This window comes from Argiope bruennichi, chromosome X2, assembly GCF_947563725.1.
Source record: "Argiope bruennichi chromosome X2, qqArgBrue1.1, whole genome shotgun sequence".
Classification (NCBI taxonomy): domain Eukaryota; kingdom Metazoa; phylum Arthropoda; class Arachnida; order Araneae; family Araneidae; genus Argiope; species Argiope bruennichi.
In genome coordinates this window covers 133,801,645-133,818,430 of record NC_079163.1, presented here as the reverse complement: position 1 = coordinate 133,818,430, position 16,786 = coordinate 133,801,645, and the positions used below count along the sequence as shown (strand labels likewise).

At 36.0% G+C, this 16,786-nt stretch overlaps 1 protein-coding gene across 2 annotated transcripts in view; it reads right to left on the bottom strand.

Moving 5' to 3' along the window:
* LOC129960161 (protein O-mannosyl-transferase TMTC2-like) overlaps positions 1-16,786 on the bottom strand; it is a 923,323-nt gene that overhangs the window by 444,563 nt on the left and 461,974 nt on the right. For both annotated transcript variants that reach the window (XM_056073352.1, XM_056073353.1), the window contains exon 6: positions 14,880-15,876. In XM_056073352.1, the coding sequence (XP_055929327.1) occupies positions 14,880-15,876 (997 nt within the window). The remainder of the gene's footprint in view (positions 1-14,879; positions 15,877-16,786) is intronic.

The window sequence follows — 16,786 nt, the reverse complement described above, 5'->3', positions numbered from 1 at the left end:
CATACTTCTTTGCAAGCTGTGGCTATCCAGGTTCATATTAGAACTTTAGTCACGGTCTGCTGCATATATCTATTGCCAAATGACGCCATTTCCTAAGATTAACTAAATATTTTAGTCGACCAGCTTCCAACACCTTTCATATTACTGGGTAACTTCAATGGACACAGTACCCTACGGGGTTCCGACAGTATTAACCTCCGTGGGCGACAGATTGAACAATTCCTTTCTGATAACTGTCTCTGTCTGCTCAATAATGAGGAAAAAACATACTTTCACGAATCTACTGGTACGTTTCATTCTATTGATCTGGCTATGTGTTCTCCAGCACTACTTCCTTCATTGAATCTCGCAGTTAAAGATGATCTTCATAATAGCTATCACTTTCCCCTGATCATCTCTTTCGCTGATGGTGGCAAAGTGATTAAAAGTCCATCGACATACATATTCCAAAAGGCAGACTGGGAAGCATTCTCCAGACATGCCTCGATTACCGATACAATGGTTTCTTCTTTTAATATAACGGATGCTATGCAAAATGTCATCGATTGTATACTCAATGCGGCTAATGTGACAATTCCAAAACGTTCAACATATCCACGAAAATTTCGTAAACCATGGTGGAACGACGCTTGTCAGACTGCCTATAAGGAACAAAGAAAATTATGGGGCATTTTCCGCAGGTATCCGACCTCGGAAAATCTTATTGCATTCAAGCGGGCAAGAGCAAATGCTCGCCGAATCCGACGTCTTAGTCAAAAAGAGTCGTGGCGGAAATTTATTAGTTCTATCACATCAGCAACAAGTAGCGCACAATTGAGGAAAGTAAAAGCGGCAAATGGCATTTATAAAGAGTTTGCTTTCCCTGTATTGAAAATGGGAGATAATTCATATTCTTCACCTTTTGATATTGCGAATATTATTGGTGAAACTTTTGCTGAAATTTCAAGCCCCAATTCATACAATCCTACCTTCCTTGCGACTAAGAGACGAGCTGAGCATATGCGGTTGAATTTCAAAACCCGCAGACCTCTCTCGTATAATTGTGAATTTCAGTTATTTGAATTAAAGAGATCCCTTTCTCAGGCTCGCGACACCAGTCCAGGTCCTGACGGGATCACATACAGCATGCTTCGCCACTTAAACGAAACTTCTCTTTTACAAATCTTGCGATTGTTAACAGAATTTGGTGCGAACAAAGTTTTCCCTCGCAATGGTATGAAGCAATTGTAGTTCCCATTCTTAAACCCGGAAAAGTTTCTAACGATCTTTTGAATTATAGACCGATAGCTCTGTCTAGTTGCATATGCAAAACATTAAAGCGTATGATTAATGCACGCCTTGTATACGAATTAGAGAGGAATGAGTACCTTTTACCCTCTCAAAGCGGTTTCCGTCGAGGAAGGTCTACGAATGATAACCTTGTCATTCTGAAATCGGAAATTCGCAACGCCTTTGTCCAGAGAAACCATCTTGTTTCTATATTCTTTGATGTCGAAAAGGCGTATGATCGCACGTGGCGTTTTGGTATTCTCCGCTCTTTGCTTGACTTGGGTTTTAAAGACAATCTGCCAGTTTTTATTCAAAATTTTTTAAAAACTCGTATTTTTAAGGTTCGGATAGGACAAACGCTTTCTCAGACATTTGTTCAAAGCGAGGGTGTCCCTCAAGGAAGTGTTTTAAGTGTCACTCTTTTTATACTTCATCTAAATCAAATGCTTCATGTTTTACCAACATCTGTAACTGGCACTCTGTACGTTGATGATCTCCAGATCTCTTGCCAGGGATCTAACATGACCTTGATTGAGCGACAACTTCAGAAAGCTGTTAACAAGCTTATAAACTGGTGTGATGAAAATGAGCATACTCTCTCTCCTGAAAAAAGCCGTTGTGTCCATTTCTGTAGGAAACGAAGCCTCCATGCAGACCCTGTAATTCATATTCGCGGTATTAACATAACAGTTGTTGATGAGGTACGCTTTTTAGGAGTAGTGTTTGATCGGAAGCTTACTTTCCTTCCACATGTCCGTCAATTGCGGAAGAAGTGTGAGAGGTCCCTCAATATTTTGAAAGTCCTCTCAACTACATCCTGGGGAGCAGATCGTGCATCTCTACTTCGTGTTTATCAGGCTGTGATTCTTTCACTTATTGATTACGGATGCGAGGTGTACGGTTCCGCTCGAACTAGTGTTTTGCGTAGTTTGGACACTGTTCACCACTCTGCCTTAAGAATATGTTCGGGGGCTTTCCGCACATCGCCAGTGCAGAGTTTATATGCAATCTGTCAACAATTGTCCCTATATATGCGTCGTAGAAAGTTAAGTACCCGGTATTTTTTCCGTTTGCAGTCTTGTCATAATCATCCAGTTGGTCGCATGTAAATTCCTATTGGCCTCCCGAGACTCTATAATGCGCGTCCTTTTAATATCCTTCCTTTCTTCGAAAGGGAAAAACAATTTCTCGTAGATTCAGATCTTTTACACATTGAAATACAGCACACTACCAATTTTGATGTTCCTCCATGGGATGTTCCCCAAATTTCATATCTAAATCCTTTTTCCACATATGATAAATCTACTAATGCATCAATTATCTTTCAACAACTTTATCATTATCACCGAACTGAATATGCCAGTTATACTCCCATCTTTACTGATGGGTCCAGAACAAGTAACTATGTCGGTTGTAGTGTCGTCACTGCAGAAGATACATTCAGCTATAAACTGAATAATTTGTGCTCTGTTTTGACAGCTGAACTGATGGCTATTTTGATTGCTGTAGAGAAAATCTCTAATCTCCCTGCGCGTAAATTCTGTATCTATACAGATAGTAAGAGTTCTCTTGAGGCTCTCAGCCATCCTCGGAATGGAACACACCCCATAGCCTTAAGAATTCTATCTCACTTGTGGACTCTACAAGCTAGGGAACTCGAAATTTTATTTTGTTGGCTACCTAGCCACGTTGGTATTTACGGCAATGAATTAGCCGATGCTGCCGTAAAGACAGCTACCATTTCATTACAATGTTCAATTCCCTACTCAGACGTAAAAAGACACCTTGGCAAATTAATCCACAGATTATGGCAAGAATCTTGGGATTTGCAGGTCTCTAACAAATTACGGGTTATTCATCCTTCTATCAATTTGTGGCCGAATCTCCCGGTGCGAGAGCATGATATTAAAATAACTCGACTGCGCGTCGGTCACACCCGTTTCACACACAAACACCTTTTGTTTGGTGAAGGGTGTCCCAAATGTACAACGTGCCATGTCGATTTTACGGTTATTCACATACTATCAGAATGACCTGTCTTCAATCATCAACGAATGCGCTATTTTAATACATCATGTCCGAGTATCAGTGACTTAGTGGGAGAAAATCCCCATTGTAACATTTTTACATTTCTGAAAACAATTGGATTTTATCATCATATTTAAATAGCAAATCTTTTTACACTTTTAACCTTGTTTACTATAGTGAACACTTCATATTTTAAAATTTGCATTTGATTTTTACTGAAATAATTCACCATACCATTAGACCAGTAACTTTTACCATATTATTGGCGCAGCATGGCCAAATATGGCCCTTGCGCCAAAAAATCACAAGCTAACTGTGCCAGAGAATTATTACATCCAATCCAATCAAACCAAAATAATGTATACTAAAAGTATATTTTTGTAGTTCGTGTGTCTTGAAATTTAAGGTTTTTCGAGCTTCCGTTTCTCAGAATTATATATAGAATAACCGCAATTCAAAATAACTTATATCAAACAATATTATCCCCTCAGGGGTTCACCTACTATAGGTGAGTACGGGTGTGCCAATCCCGAAGTACCCAGGGATCTTTACTCCCTTTAGGTTTCCACTCCCCTACGCTTTCTGCTGTCTGCTTAATTTTTTCCTTCCCTCGACGGCAAGTGAGGGAGCTCTCCATGAGAAGCTGTCGCCGCTCTGTTTGCTTCTTGCTTATCATGGACTGCCAAGACCCCACGTGTTTGCCGTGCGTGCTGACCCATTAGAAAGACGGGTGGTGCACTGTGGTCCCCTGTGCATCAATCGGCTGGTAGATAGTCATCCTAGTGGCTAGTCTGCTAGGGATCAAGCGAAGGGGTTACTCCTTGGGCTTGGCGTTAAGGGTGGTCACTGTCCCCGGGGGTAACTCTGAGCGTATAGGTTCCGGCTAGCACTAGGGTAAGTGCCGAGGTTAGAAATGACCAGAGCCGGTGGCTGCCTTCCCTTGTTGGGCTCCGTGGTGGGTGGTGCCATCGGGCCTGAATCCTCCGCAATATCGTATGGCTCCTCCTAAAAAATCTCCCTTCAGTGGGCATCAAAAAGCAACGAAATTTATTACAAATGAACCAAAGTTTGACATCTTCTTTATTATCAAGCGTTTATCGGACAAAAATGAATCCTTTAACTCTTTTTCGCCTTTCCTTGTACAGAAGGCTATCACAGCAACCGCTGGTGAGGTCTCCTCAATCCGCAAAATGCGTTCAGGGGACTTGCTAGTAGAAGTATGTTCTAAGAAGCAAGCAAATCAAATTTTAAAATTGAAAGCACTAGCCAAAATACCTGTATCTGTTCAGTCACATATAGGATTAAATTATTCAAAAGGCGTTATCACTTGCGGTGAATTGTTTAATGTACTCCTTGAGGAAACATTGAAAGAATTGCAGGGTCAAGGAATGACACATGTACGCCGCATAACCATTCGGCGGGATGGACAACTTCCTATTACTAAGCATCTCATACTAACATTTCACTCTCCGAAACTGCCATAATTTATATATTCCGGGTATATGAAATTACCAGTGAGGCACTATATACCAAATCCTCTAAGATGCTTCCAATGTCAAAGATTTGGCCACTCAAAAGCTAATTGTCGCGGAACTGTTACCTTCGCTCGCTGAGAAAGGCCATAACAGCCAGCAGTGCACCGCGCAAGAAAAATGCGTGAACTGCGATGGAAATCATTCATCCTTTTCCCGTACTTGTAAACATTGGGCTCTTGAGAAACAGGTTATTGCATTGAAAATAAAAGAAGGCCTCTCTTATGTCGAAGATAGACGGAAGATCTTAGCTGAAACCTCTAAGCCAGGTTTAAGTTACGCCTCTGTAGTACAAAAATCCTTCTGCGCAAATTGTTCATGTCAAAACTGTAGAAAGAATAAGCCTAAAACCAAACCACCCGAAAAAACATCAGATTCTGACACTGAAAAATCAACAGCTAGTGCACCTGAAACTTGCAAGCCGGAAAAAAATAAACAAAAACTCAAATCTAGCAAATCTTTGAAGCTAAAGCTTACGCAGCGCGGTGTTAAGCAAAACGACCTGCCAATAAAATTAAATAATCAGTATCAAAAAATTCGGTTGCCTTGGGGCTAGCAGAAAAGGGTAAAGTCCACGAGGACCTGACATCGATTTTTGGCCCAGATATAAAATTACATCCATCTGATGATGAATCTGAGCTTAAAATGAGATGCGAAGATCTGGCAACTCCAACAATCGCCTCTTCTCATTACTCTTCTAAACCAGACTCTTTATTGGGTACCTTTCTCTCTTGGAACTGTCGCGGCATTCGTTCCAAACTTCCTGATATCAAGGCCATTTTAAATAAATTTTATCCTGCTTGCATTGGTGTTCAAGAAACATTTTTGACACCAAACATTCCCATCAAATTCCGCGGTTATAACTGTACTCGGAAAGATGCAGACACAGGATCTCACAGTTCTGGAGGTGTCTGTATCTTCACGTCAAATCTCTATCCGAGTTCACAACTAAATTTACATACTTCTCTACAGGCTGTGGCTGTGCAAGTTCATGTACGAACATTAGTCACAGTCTGCTGCATTTACTTACCGCCTCATGATATCATCCGTCAACAAGACCTTGATAACCTAGTGGACCAGCTTCCTTCGCCTTTTATTTTACTCGGGGACTTCAACGGACATAGTACTTTGTGGGGTTCGGAAAATACAAATTCTCGTGGGAGACAGATTACACAGTTTATTGCCAATAACTGTCTCTGTTTCCTTAACAACGAAGAGAAAACATACTTTCACGAACCCACACGAAGCTTCCATAGTCTTGATTTGGCCTCTCCCGAACTTCTGCCGTTGCTAAACTTTACTGCTAGCAACGATCTATATAATAGCTATCATTTTCCTATTATTGTCTCCCATGTTGATAAAGGCGGTGCGACTTATTGTCCTCCGCGTTTTCAATTCCAGCGGGCAGACTGGAAGGCCTTTTCGCAACTAGCAGATATCACTGAGTCTATGATCAAACTCACAGATATTTCTGAAGCTGTAAAAAATATCCTTGCCATTATAATCTGTGCCGCAACATCCACTATTCCAAAAAGTCCATCACGTCTAAGGAAATTTCAAAAACCGTGGTGGAATGAAGACTGTCGCGACAGTCACAAACATCAGAAAAAGTTATGGAATATCTTTCGAAAGTACGCTACTACAGAGAACTTCGTTTCTTTTAAAAAGCCAAAGCACTAGCTCGTCGCATACGTCGTCGTAGTCAGAGGGAATCCTGGATTCAATTCATATCCTCGATCACATCCTCTACTTCCAGCAAAGTCCTGTGGAGAAAAGTAAAGGCTGCTAACTGTATATACCATAACTTTTCCATTCCTGTTTTAAATAGAGGGAATGTGAAGTATTATGACCCATTAGACGTAGCCAACATTCTGGGCGAATCATTTGCACAAGTCTCCGCAATTAATTCGTATAGCCCTGCTTTTCTGGCAATTAAGAATCGCGCGGAACGGTTGCATTTAAATTTTAGTGAGTGAAATACTTCTCCATATAATTGCGAGTTTAGGATGTTTGAGCTATAAACAGCATTATCTCATGCCCATGATACCAGTCCCGGGCCTGATGGGATTACATACAATATGCTCCGCCATTTAAATAGAACTTCCCTTTCGAACCTATTGTTATTATTTAACAGAATATGGATCGAACAGAAGTATCCTTCACAATGGCGGGACGCTATAGTGATCCCTATCTTAAAACCTAACAAGGAAGCTTCCAATCCTCTGAACTATCGACCAATTGCACTAACAAGTTGTCTTTGCAAGACCTTTTAGCAAATGGTCAATGATCGACTCGTATATGAATTGGAGAAACAAGGATGCATCTCTCCGTTGCAGAGTGGTTTCCGTAGAGGTAGAACTACTTTCGATAACCTCGCATTGCTGGAAACCCAGATACACAACGCATTTGTCAGAAGGAACCACCTTGTCTCCATTTTCTTCGATATAGAAAAAAGCATATGACCGTACTTGGCGCTTTGGCATACTTTCAACTCTTTTTAACTTTGGATTTAGGGGAAACCTGCCCATATTTTTACAGAACTTTTTATTATATCGGACCTTCAGACTTCGTGTTGGGAACTTTTACTCCAATCATTTTATTCAAGCTGAGGGGGTTCCACAGGGAAGTGTCCTCAGTGTCACCCTTTTTATACAGATAAGCCAGATTTTAACTTATTTGCCTTCATCTGTACATGCGAGTCTCTACGTTGATGATTTGCAGATTTCATATCAAGGAAGCAATATGAATCGTATCGAGCGGCAATTGCAAAAGACCGTGAGCAAATTGGTTACTTGGTGTAATAACAACGGTTACAGTATCTCGCCGGAGAAGAGTCGATGTGTACACTTCTGCCGAAAGAGAAACATCCACCCAGATCCAATTATTAACATTGGAAATGTACCAATCCCTGTAGTGAATGAAATACGGTTTTTGGGAGTGATCTTCGATCGCAAATTGACTTTCCTTCCGCACATTTTACATCTGCGGAAAAGGTGTGAAAAAACATCAAATATATCGAAGGTGCTCTCCAAAACCTCATGGGGTGCTGATCGAACTTCCTTACTCCGTATTTACCAAGCACTCATCCTTTCCCGAATTGATTATGGTTGCATGTTGTATGGCTCAGCACGTCCTACAGTGTTGCGGCGATTGGACACCATCCACCACACGGCTTTGAGGATATGTTCCAGAGCATTTCGCACTTCTCCAATAGAGAGCTTATACGTCATATGTCACCAGTTACCTCTTCATTTAAGGCGTACAAAATTATCAGTTTTGTTTTATTTCCGCACACAGTCCGTACCTCATCACCCCCTTTATCACAACAAACTTCCAGTTGGTCTAAGTAGACTTTACGATGTCCGTCCTGCATGCATTCTGCCATTCTCTGAGAGAGCCAAAATGATACTACACGATTCGGACTTTAACGATGTAACTGTCAAAGTTCATAACCCTTTTATATTTCCACCTTGGAATATCCCGCAATTTTCATTTCTGAATCCATTCGTTGGTTTCGATAAGTCGTCAACAGCTTCTGTAGTCTTCAACAGCTCTTTTTATTTCATCTTTATCAGTATTCTTTGTTTGTGCCAATTTTCACGGATGGCTCGAAATCAGCTGGACATGTTGGTTGTGGTATCATATTGCCATCTGATACACTGAGCTACCGACTTCATAATTGCTGCTCTGTTTTTACTGCTGAGTTGATGACAATTTTCTCTGCTCTCCAGAGAATTCCGCCTGCTCCTCAGCGTAATTTCATTATTTATTCTGATAGCATAAGTGCTTTGGAATTGCTATCTAATTATGATAATCGGATACATCCTATCGCTACACGCAATTTATTCACTTTGTGTTTACTGAAAAACAATGGTTTTAATATAATTTTTTGTTGGGTTCCGAGTCATGTAGGAATCTCAGGTAACGAAAAGGCCGACTCGGCTGCAAAATCTGCGACATCTGACTTAAGGACTGGAATACCGTATCATGACATTAAGATGGCATTCTCCCGCCATATAATTTCTTCCCGGCAAGAAGCATGGAATAGGCAGACGCATAATAAACTACACTCTATAAAACCTACAATTGGTTTTTGGCCCGTTCTATCTATACGAGAGATGGATGTCAAACTGACTCGTCTCCGTATAGGGCACACACGATACACACATAGGCATCTCATTTTTGGTGAGAGGGCACCAGTGTGTCCTACATGTCATGTTGATTTTAGTATCAAACATATTTTAATTGAATGCCCTATTTTTAACCCTCAACGTGTTTACCATTTTTCAACATCTTCAACAACTTTAGAGGACTTGGTGGGAGAAAAATTCCACCGAAATATTTTTAACTTTTTACAAGCCATTCGTTTTTATACTTGCATTTAGCACCTTTTACCGTTTGTTAGTGTTTTGCATGGTCTCATTGCTTCTCATTAAGTTTTCATTATCATATGTTAATACCCATGTTCATATTATATTACCAGAAATTTGATTTTTTAAAGTGCTATATTTTAACCATTTTTATGTTGATATCATAAATTTTATATTTTATAATCTGCTCTGATTTACCATTTGCTTGGCGCAGTATAACCAAACATTGTGCTTGCGCCATAAAACCACAAACAAACAATCAAACAATATTATAATCATTTAAGCACTAACCAATATGTCAGAGATAGTATGAATAGAGTTCTTTAAGAATAATCTAGAAGCTTTGAGAGCTTAGTTGTTTTTTACAGATTAGGAGACAAAATATTTTCAAAACATTACTCGTAACGTAAAAATAAATACTAAGAGAATTTTATTTAGAGGAAAAAATTATCAAAAATAGAATAACTAGATTTTAGTCTCCAAGTGCTCGTAAACGCTGTACTATATATTCGATAAGGATTATCTAAGAATACATCAAAAAGACGATAAACAATAGTAATATTTCCTTCAATAAAACTTTTGCCGAAAAGTGAAGCCTAGGGAACTTCTATGTAATGGTCTCATAACATTCTCTTAATTTTCTTTTTCATTTGTAGTATGTTCTTTTATCGCTAATAACACACACATTGAAAAAAATATCCCTAGTTAAGAAAATCATGAAGTAAAAGAAAGACTATTTTGCTCCGATTTTTACGATTAATGTTACCATCTATCATCCATTATTAGGTTACACACAATTGTTAAGTACCTTCACAACATTTGTTTTTAAATTTTAAGCGTTCTACAAAAACTTTTGATAGTATTGTATGTAAACAATAATAGAAAAACACCCTGAAAAGAAAAAAAAAACCTGTCTGATTAGATGAAATTCCAATTTTTTTTTTAATTCGCCACTGCTTTCCCAAATATGAGTATCTTTGCTTTAAACTATTTTTATAGATTCTCTGAAATATGTTACATAAAATTCTTCATGGATTGCAAAATATATCTAGTACTTATTTCAATGTAAAATGTTTACTATTACTTGTGGTGAAAAAATAGAGAAATTTTGCAACGCCTCCTTTTAACTCTAGCATATTAAAAAAAAAGTCAATGCTTATTGCATACATAATTTTATTAAATACATAATGATTAACTTGTTCACAAAATTTTAAGCTCTATCTTATTTAGGGAAAAAAGCCTTAGCATTTTAAAAAAATGAGGCTAAAAAAAGGGATCATGGAGAAAGACACTTAAAGTTTTGATTTGTGAATAAAATTCAATTTACTGTTTCTGAAGCAAATATTTTCAATTGTCATGAAATTATATAATTTAAAATATGTATATGCAAAATTTAAAAAACCTATCTTCAATACAAAATATTTTAGAAAGGTTTAAACACTCTTTATCGCAGTGAAAAGAAACCTGGTCGAGAAAAATAGCTGCATAAAATCTGCAAAATATCTAGATTCTTTTAATAACAAACCTCGTAATTAAAAATATTAAACACATGATTCTAAAGCACCCAGTTTTGTATGTTAGTAGTTCTTTATCTTAAATTATAGTATTCTCTGCGTTTACGAGCAAGTGTAATTTTTTTTTCTGAACAAACCCATACACATCAGATTTATTACGTCTTCTCTGATACACACTCCTATAATCCCTCCACATGGCTAAATGTCTAAATTGTTTATTCAGAAGAATGTTATTTTGAACCCTTTCAAATGATTTAGATGCCTCTACATTGAATTAAGAAACTGTAGCTGCAATTTGGACTCGACACAGTGAAACAAACGTTTCTTTTAAGCACTTAATCCGTATTACATTATGAAGACTTCCGTTTGAATTCTGTGTCAAACATCTAGCAGAAGCTCATCTGATGCCAATTGTTGATAAATTTTCATAGTTTTAGACACAATTTTCTCATTTATTGGTGTTTTTATATGTGTTTTATGTGAACCTAGTGTTTTATCACTGGTCAAAGCTGCTTGATAAAAACACCAGGAATATTTTCCAGAAGGACACTTACGTTTTTTTATCCGTAGAAATGTTATGCAGTAGTGTGGCATGTATGGCTGTTTGCATACATTTGACATTGCCTTTATTTCGAAGAATAGCATTTGGATAATATCTTCTTTCAGGCTTAAATCAGCACCAGAAATATTTTTATCATTCAAGTAGCTGAATGTTTTTTGAATCTCCATCTGCTATAATTATTGTATAATTGAAGCCAATTTTTTTTCAGATCTTGACCATAACTTTTAGGCTGCTTCCATTTCCGTTGCACCTGATGTTCCAGTGTGCTTTTATGCTGAATGATTTTTTATGCCATCATACCAAATACTATATTCAGCAAATTTTTCACCAAGGTCTGGGGAGTCACGTAGGCATCGCTGGCAATGAAAAGGCGGACACTGCTGCAAAATTGGCATCGGTTACCTTGAACCAAGTACTTCCGTACACTGATGTGAAGAAGTCCTTCAATAGTCATATTTTTATAATTTGGCAAAACCAATGGGATTTGCAGACCCATAACAAATTGCATGACGTGAAACCCAACATAGGATTATGGCCCGTTCTACCGATGCGAGAGGAAGATGTCAAATTGACTCGCCTCCGTATAGGACATACTCGCTTCACGCACAAGCATCTCATTTTTGGTGAAAGGATGCCAGTGTGCCAAACATGTCAAGCTGATTTTACTATCAAACACATTTTAATTGAATGCCCATGTTTTAACTCGTATCGATTACACTTTTTTAAGTCATTAGCATTAACTCTACAGGAACTGGTGGGTGAAAAACATCACCCAAACCTTTTTAAATTTTTAAGAACCATTGGATTTTATATTTGCATTTAACACTTTCTTTTACTGTTTTATTATATTTTATTTATTAAATTTTTTTAACAATTTTTAAGTGAAAATCTTTTCTCAAACTTTCATTTGAAATTTTAACTTTTTGAAAGCATTTTATATCATCCGAATTTGCGCACTTTACCTTATATTAGACTTTATGATGTTTGATTCTTTTTAATCTCGTAGCGTTTCATACCATATGCTTGGCGCAGCTTAGCCAAAATTGGCTCTTGCGCCAAAAAATCCAACCAACCAACCACCAAGGTCAGAGTCAACATATTCGCACTCAGAGCAATGCTCTGACATGATTCTATAATCAGTTATATAGCCAGTTACACAACAACTCTTATCTATGAAGGATGTCCTCGAGTAAGCCAGGTGCCATTAAAAGAAACTACAATATCAGTAATCTCTTGAGTTTCAGAACTGCAATATTCTTTTCGCACTTTTTTTTGCATTAGTTTAAATGATGAATTTGTCATTGACTCATGTAATTATAAAAAGATATTACATGAGTCAATGACAAATTCACAAACATCATTTAATGTCTACCAGGACATTTAATATTTATAAAAATATTAAATGCCCTGGTAGACATTAAATGATGTTTGTATACATGCAAAAATTCTTTGAAACTAAATAGCCTTTTAAAAAACTAAAAACTTGTAGGACTCTCATATTAATGTCAAAAGTTTTACGTAATTTGCCATTACTTTGTGTCATTATTTTTGAAGTGTTTGCTTCACTGTCAAGTTTTTTACAAACACCATATTCAACTTTAATCTTATGGGAAAAATCCATAATTTTCCCCTACAATAAGACGAAGGGAAGAAGTTCTATAAATACTACATTCAAAACCATTAAACAATTTCGATAACACATTTCTGTCTAAAATAACATAGTTTGGAGATACAACTTCATCTGCTTTCTGAGATTTATTAGTATTTTCAGATTTTTGTTTTGCACATCTTGTAGTTGGTCCTTTCAATTTACTGTCAATATTACTCGAAAGAGTTCTAGTTGCAACATCTCAATTTTTCTCGTCACATTTCCACTTTTTCATTCTTATTGTAAATGCTTTTTCTTTTTGGCCTTGGCATGATGATAATTGACTTTGAAATGTGCTTAACTAAGATTATTCAACTAAAAACTGAAGAGGTGATATATACATACCTTCTTAGACAATATAAAAAATGAAAAAATCAAATAAGTCAATACTAAAAAGGCGATTACATTTACAATCTAAACACTCAAATATCGCTGTCACTGTGAATAACAATTTTTATAACTTTCGAAATCAAACAGAATATTTTAGTATGATGTGAAGAACGGTATGAGCAAACAAAATAAAATCGGTGTTTTGATCATTTTAGGTATCGTAACTGACATTTTCATATATGAAATTATTTTATACCGACTGGTTTTTGATTTGGTGTATAACTAAAATTCTCTTTTAGATGAGAGAAACTATATTAAGCCACCTATTCTTTAATTTGGTTTATAAATAATTCATTTATTTGTGAGAGCAATGAATCAAATGAATTTTCATTCTAAGTATAATAATTTCAATGTTAACAAGAATGAAAACGATGAAGTTATTTTACGTAAAGTTTGCTGTAAGTGAATTTATCTGTTTTAATACTATAATTCTATATATTTTAAATACGTCATAATTGAAATTTTGAGTCAGATTCACTGAAATGTTTGTGCTGGAGATAAATTTTATGGGATTTTTCAAAGAGGTTTTAGGTACGACAACCTAAGAAAGGGTTTTGTGTTTAGCAGTAACTTATGTTTTACTTAAATGTTATTTATTCCTTTCTTTTTTAACATTAATTCCTATCTAAAGCATCTCAATTTTTAACATTCTATATATTAGTATTTTTCAATACGTTTTTCATCAAGAATTTATTTTTAAACATTTGTTCATGCAGCCTTATTTTGTCAACATTTTTGGGTCTTTTTGTCGATAATCAAAAGAGAAAAGAACACTTTCCTGTCGTCGTCTGATCTCCACTTCTGTTAGGTTTTTAACTTTATTTCTGAATTCTCTGAAACAGAAAAACCTTTTTTTGAGCTGTGGAGTTGTATATTACTATGAAAATACTCATCCTCAAAGAATACTGCGGCTATTAAATACCTTCTTTCAAAAAGAGAGAATTCATGTAAGTTGACAAACGTCTTACCCTATTTGAATTTTTGACTACGATTTTTAGTATAAGCATGTATTTTCGAGACCAATTTTTACCTGTAAATAATCGTTAATTTTTCAAACCTTCGTTTAATATATAGACTTTGTTATAATCTTTGAAATAATACAAGGTTAAATTGTTATTTTTTGCATATTGGTGCAAAACATTCGAAGCACATAATGGCATAAATAAATAAAGCACATAAAGATTATTGCTTCTTTTTTTAAAGAAAGAGAGGTTTCTGGTATATCTTCTGAAAAAGATAAACTTCTGTTGCTCTATATAATACTTTTTCTCTATCATTACAGTAGTTCTCTACATTATTAATGCAAAATTCATTGTGATGAATGATGAACTCAGCTCAAGGCTGGGAACCATTCAAATATTAAAACTATCAAGTTAACAAGACAACATATATTTATTAAATTATTGTATAATACTTAAGTTCAAGATGAGAAGTCCTAATAAATCATGGTTTATTGGAAGGGCCAAACTTTAATCTCAATTATTTGAAAAGATTATTGCAAATAGTATTAATTTAAATATGCTAGTTTACATTGTAGAAAACGACTAGAGTACTTAAGAAACTTACCTTTTGGAGGATTGACCGGGATGCCGGATCTGTATAAGTACTCCTCATCTATCCAATCCCAATTTCGTATGACGGTTCTAAATGACATGATAAGGAGAAAAGCGCCCACAGTTCCTAATATAAAGCGCTTTTTGAAAAGGGTTTCTTGTTTACTATACAAGTGATCCAGGCCTAAAGCTACAAGTAAGCAGAATCCCATGCTAGGGATGTATAAAACTCTCTCTGCGACAACAAAGCCAACGTAAAAAAACAAATTTGTCGCTGGGATAAAAGGCAGAATTAGCAATGCCAAAGCCATTATTACCATATCAGTTGGGCTTGTACAGATAGCTTTAGGCGGTACAACATGTGGACCCAATTCACTATCTGGATTTGCCAACATACCGTTTGCACCACTGAAATGTCCATTGCCATTTATAGCACGATGGTTATTTCCATGAGATGGATGGTTATTCTTCCGTCCTCTGTTGTGGTGACCCTGATTTGAAGATGACGTAGCAGTTAACCTCTGTATCATATTAGAAGTGCATTGACAATATTGCCCAGAAGCAACTGCATTTGGGAAGTTATTCGCTACCGAAGATCCTGGGCTGTCGTCAGAGTTTCCTCCGTTCGAAATTGATAAACAGAAGGGATTGTTATACAAACACCTTTTGCCGTATGATTTCATGATCCAGTAAAGAAAATAGATTAATCCTCCGTAAAATACAAGAGTGTAGATGTTTCTTTCATCTTCTAAGGATGTAAGCAATGGAATTGCTTCCATTGACCAATCAAAGCTTAACCATCTTGGATATAGCAGTAGCCAAAAGTTGAAAGCTGGCAAATACAAGAATGTCAAAGTCCTTGTTACTATACTATCACTATCTGAAGCCGGATTATCAGCCGGTGCAAAATGGGGTGGCTTGCTTCCCATTAGATGGATTCTCAGACCAAGCAATGCTATAGTTGCTGCAATCAAGTGAAATAATCCTTCACGTAAACTTTGATACTGTTTCTGGAAGAAAAATCACAAAAAACATTTGTAAAGAATTATAAGAAAATTAGTACATTAGAAGAAAAACATTAGTAAAGAATGTAGATGTACATATGTAAATTAAACAATTTTTAATATAAAAATTTCATATATAATAATATAAAACAATTTAATATAAATATAATTTTTAATATAAACAATATTTAAAATAGATGCATGGCAACATTTTTAGCATCGCATTATATGTCATCTACAAAGGAATAAATTTTGAATTGAATAAAAGGGGGTAACATTACAGTTCTTTTGAATGCATCAAAAAATTTTAGAACACACACATCCGTATTTCACGAATTAGTAAATTTTATAAAATGAGTGCCTGATTGTTTAAAATATGATGCTCATTTTTTTTTCTTTTTTGAGTAAGATGATAATATTAGTTCAGCACTGAATTTAAAGGCTGAAGAACTGGCACTTGCCTGCTTAAAATTAAAATTTTTCTACTGCTGAATTCAAAATTTGTATCTTCAAATCATTTTTACCATGGAAAATATGAGCATATATAGCTTGCAAATTAAATCCGTGTTTGGCACACATATATACAAAAATAATTTTTTTTTAAATCCTAAATTAATTTTATCCGAAACTTTTTTTTCCATTATGAACCATAAAATTGCTGAAACCACATATAAAAATGATGGAACTGAAGCATTCGTAACCATTCAAATGCAATCAAAAAGAAAATGCATTTTTTTTTTTCGATTTCTCCGAAGGAAAAGGCGTTCTACATTTTTCCTTCAGAAAAATCGAAAACAAAACTCTTCATAATGTGCAAGTCCTCAGTTTGAACTATTAAAATTTCAATTTCTTATAAATACAATTAATATGTTGAAAATGTAACTTCATTTGAATCAAATAAGACATCCCTCCAAGG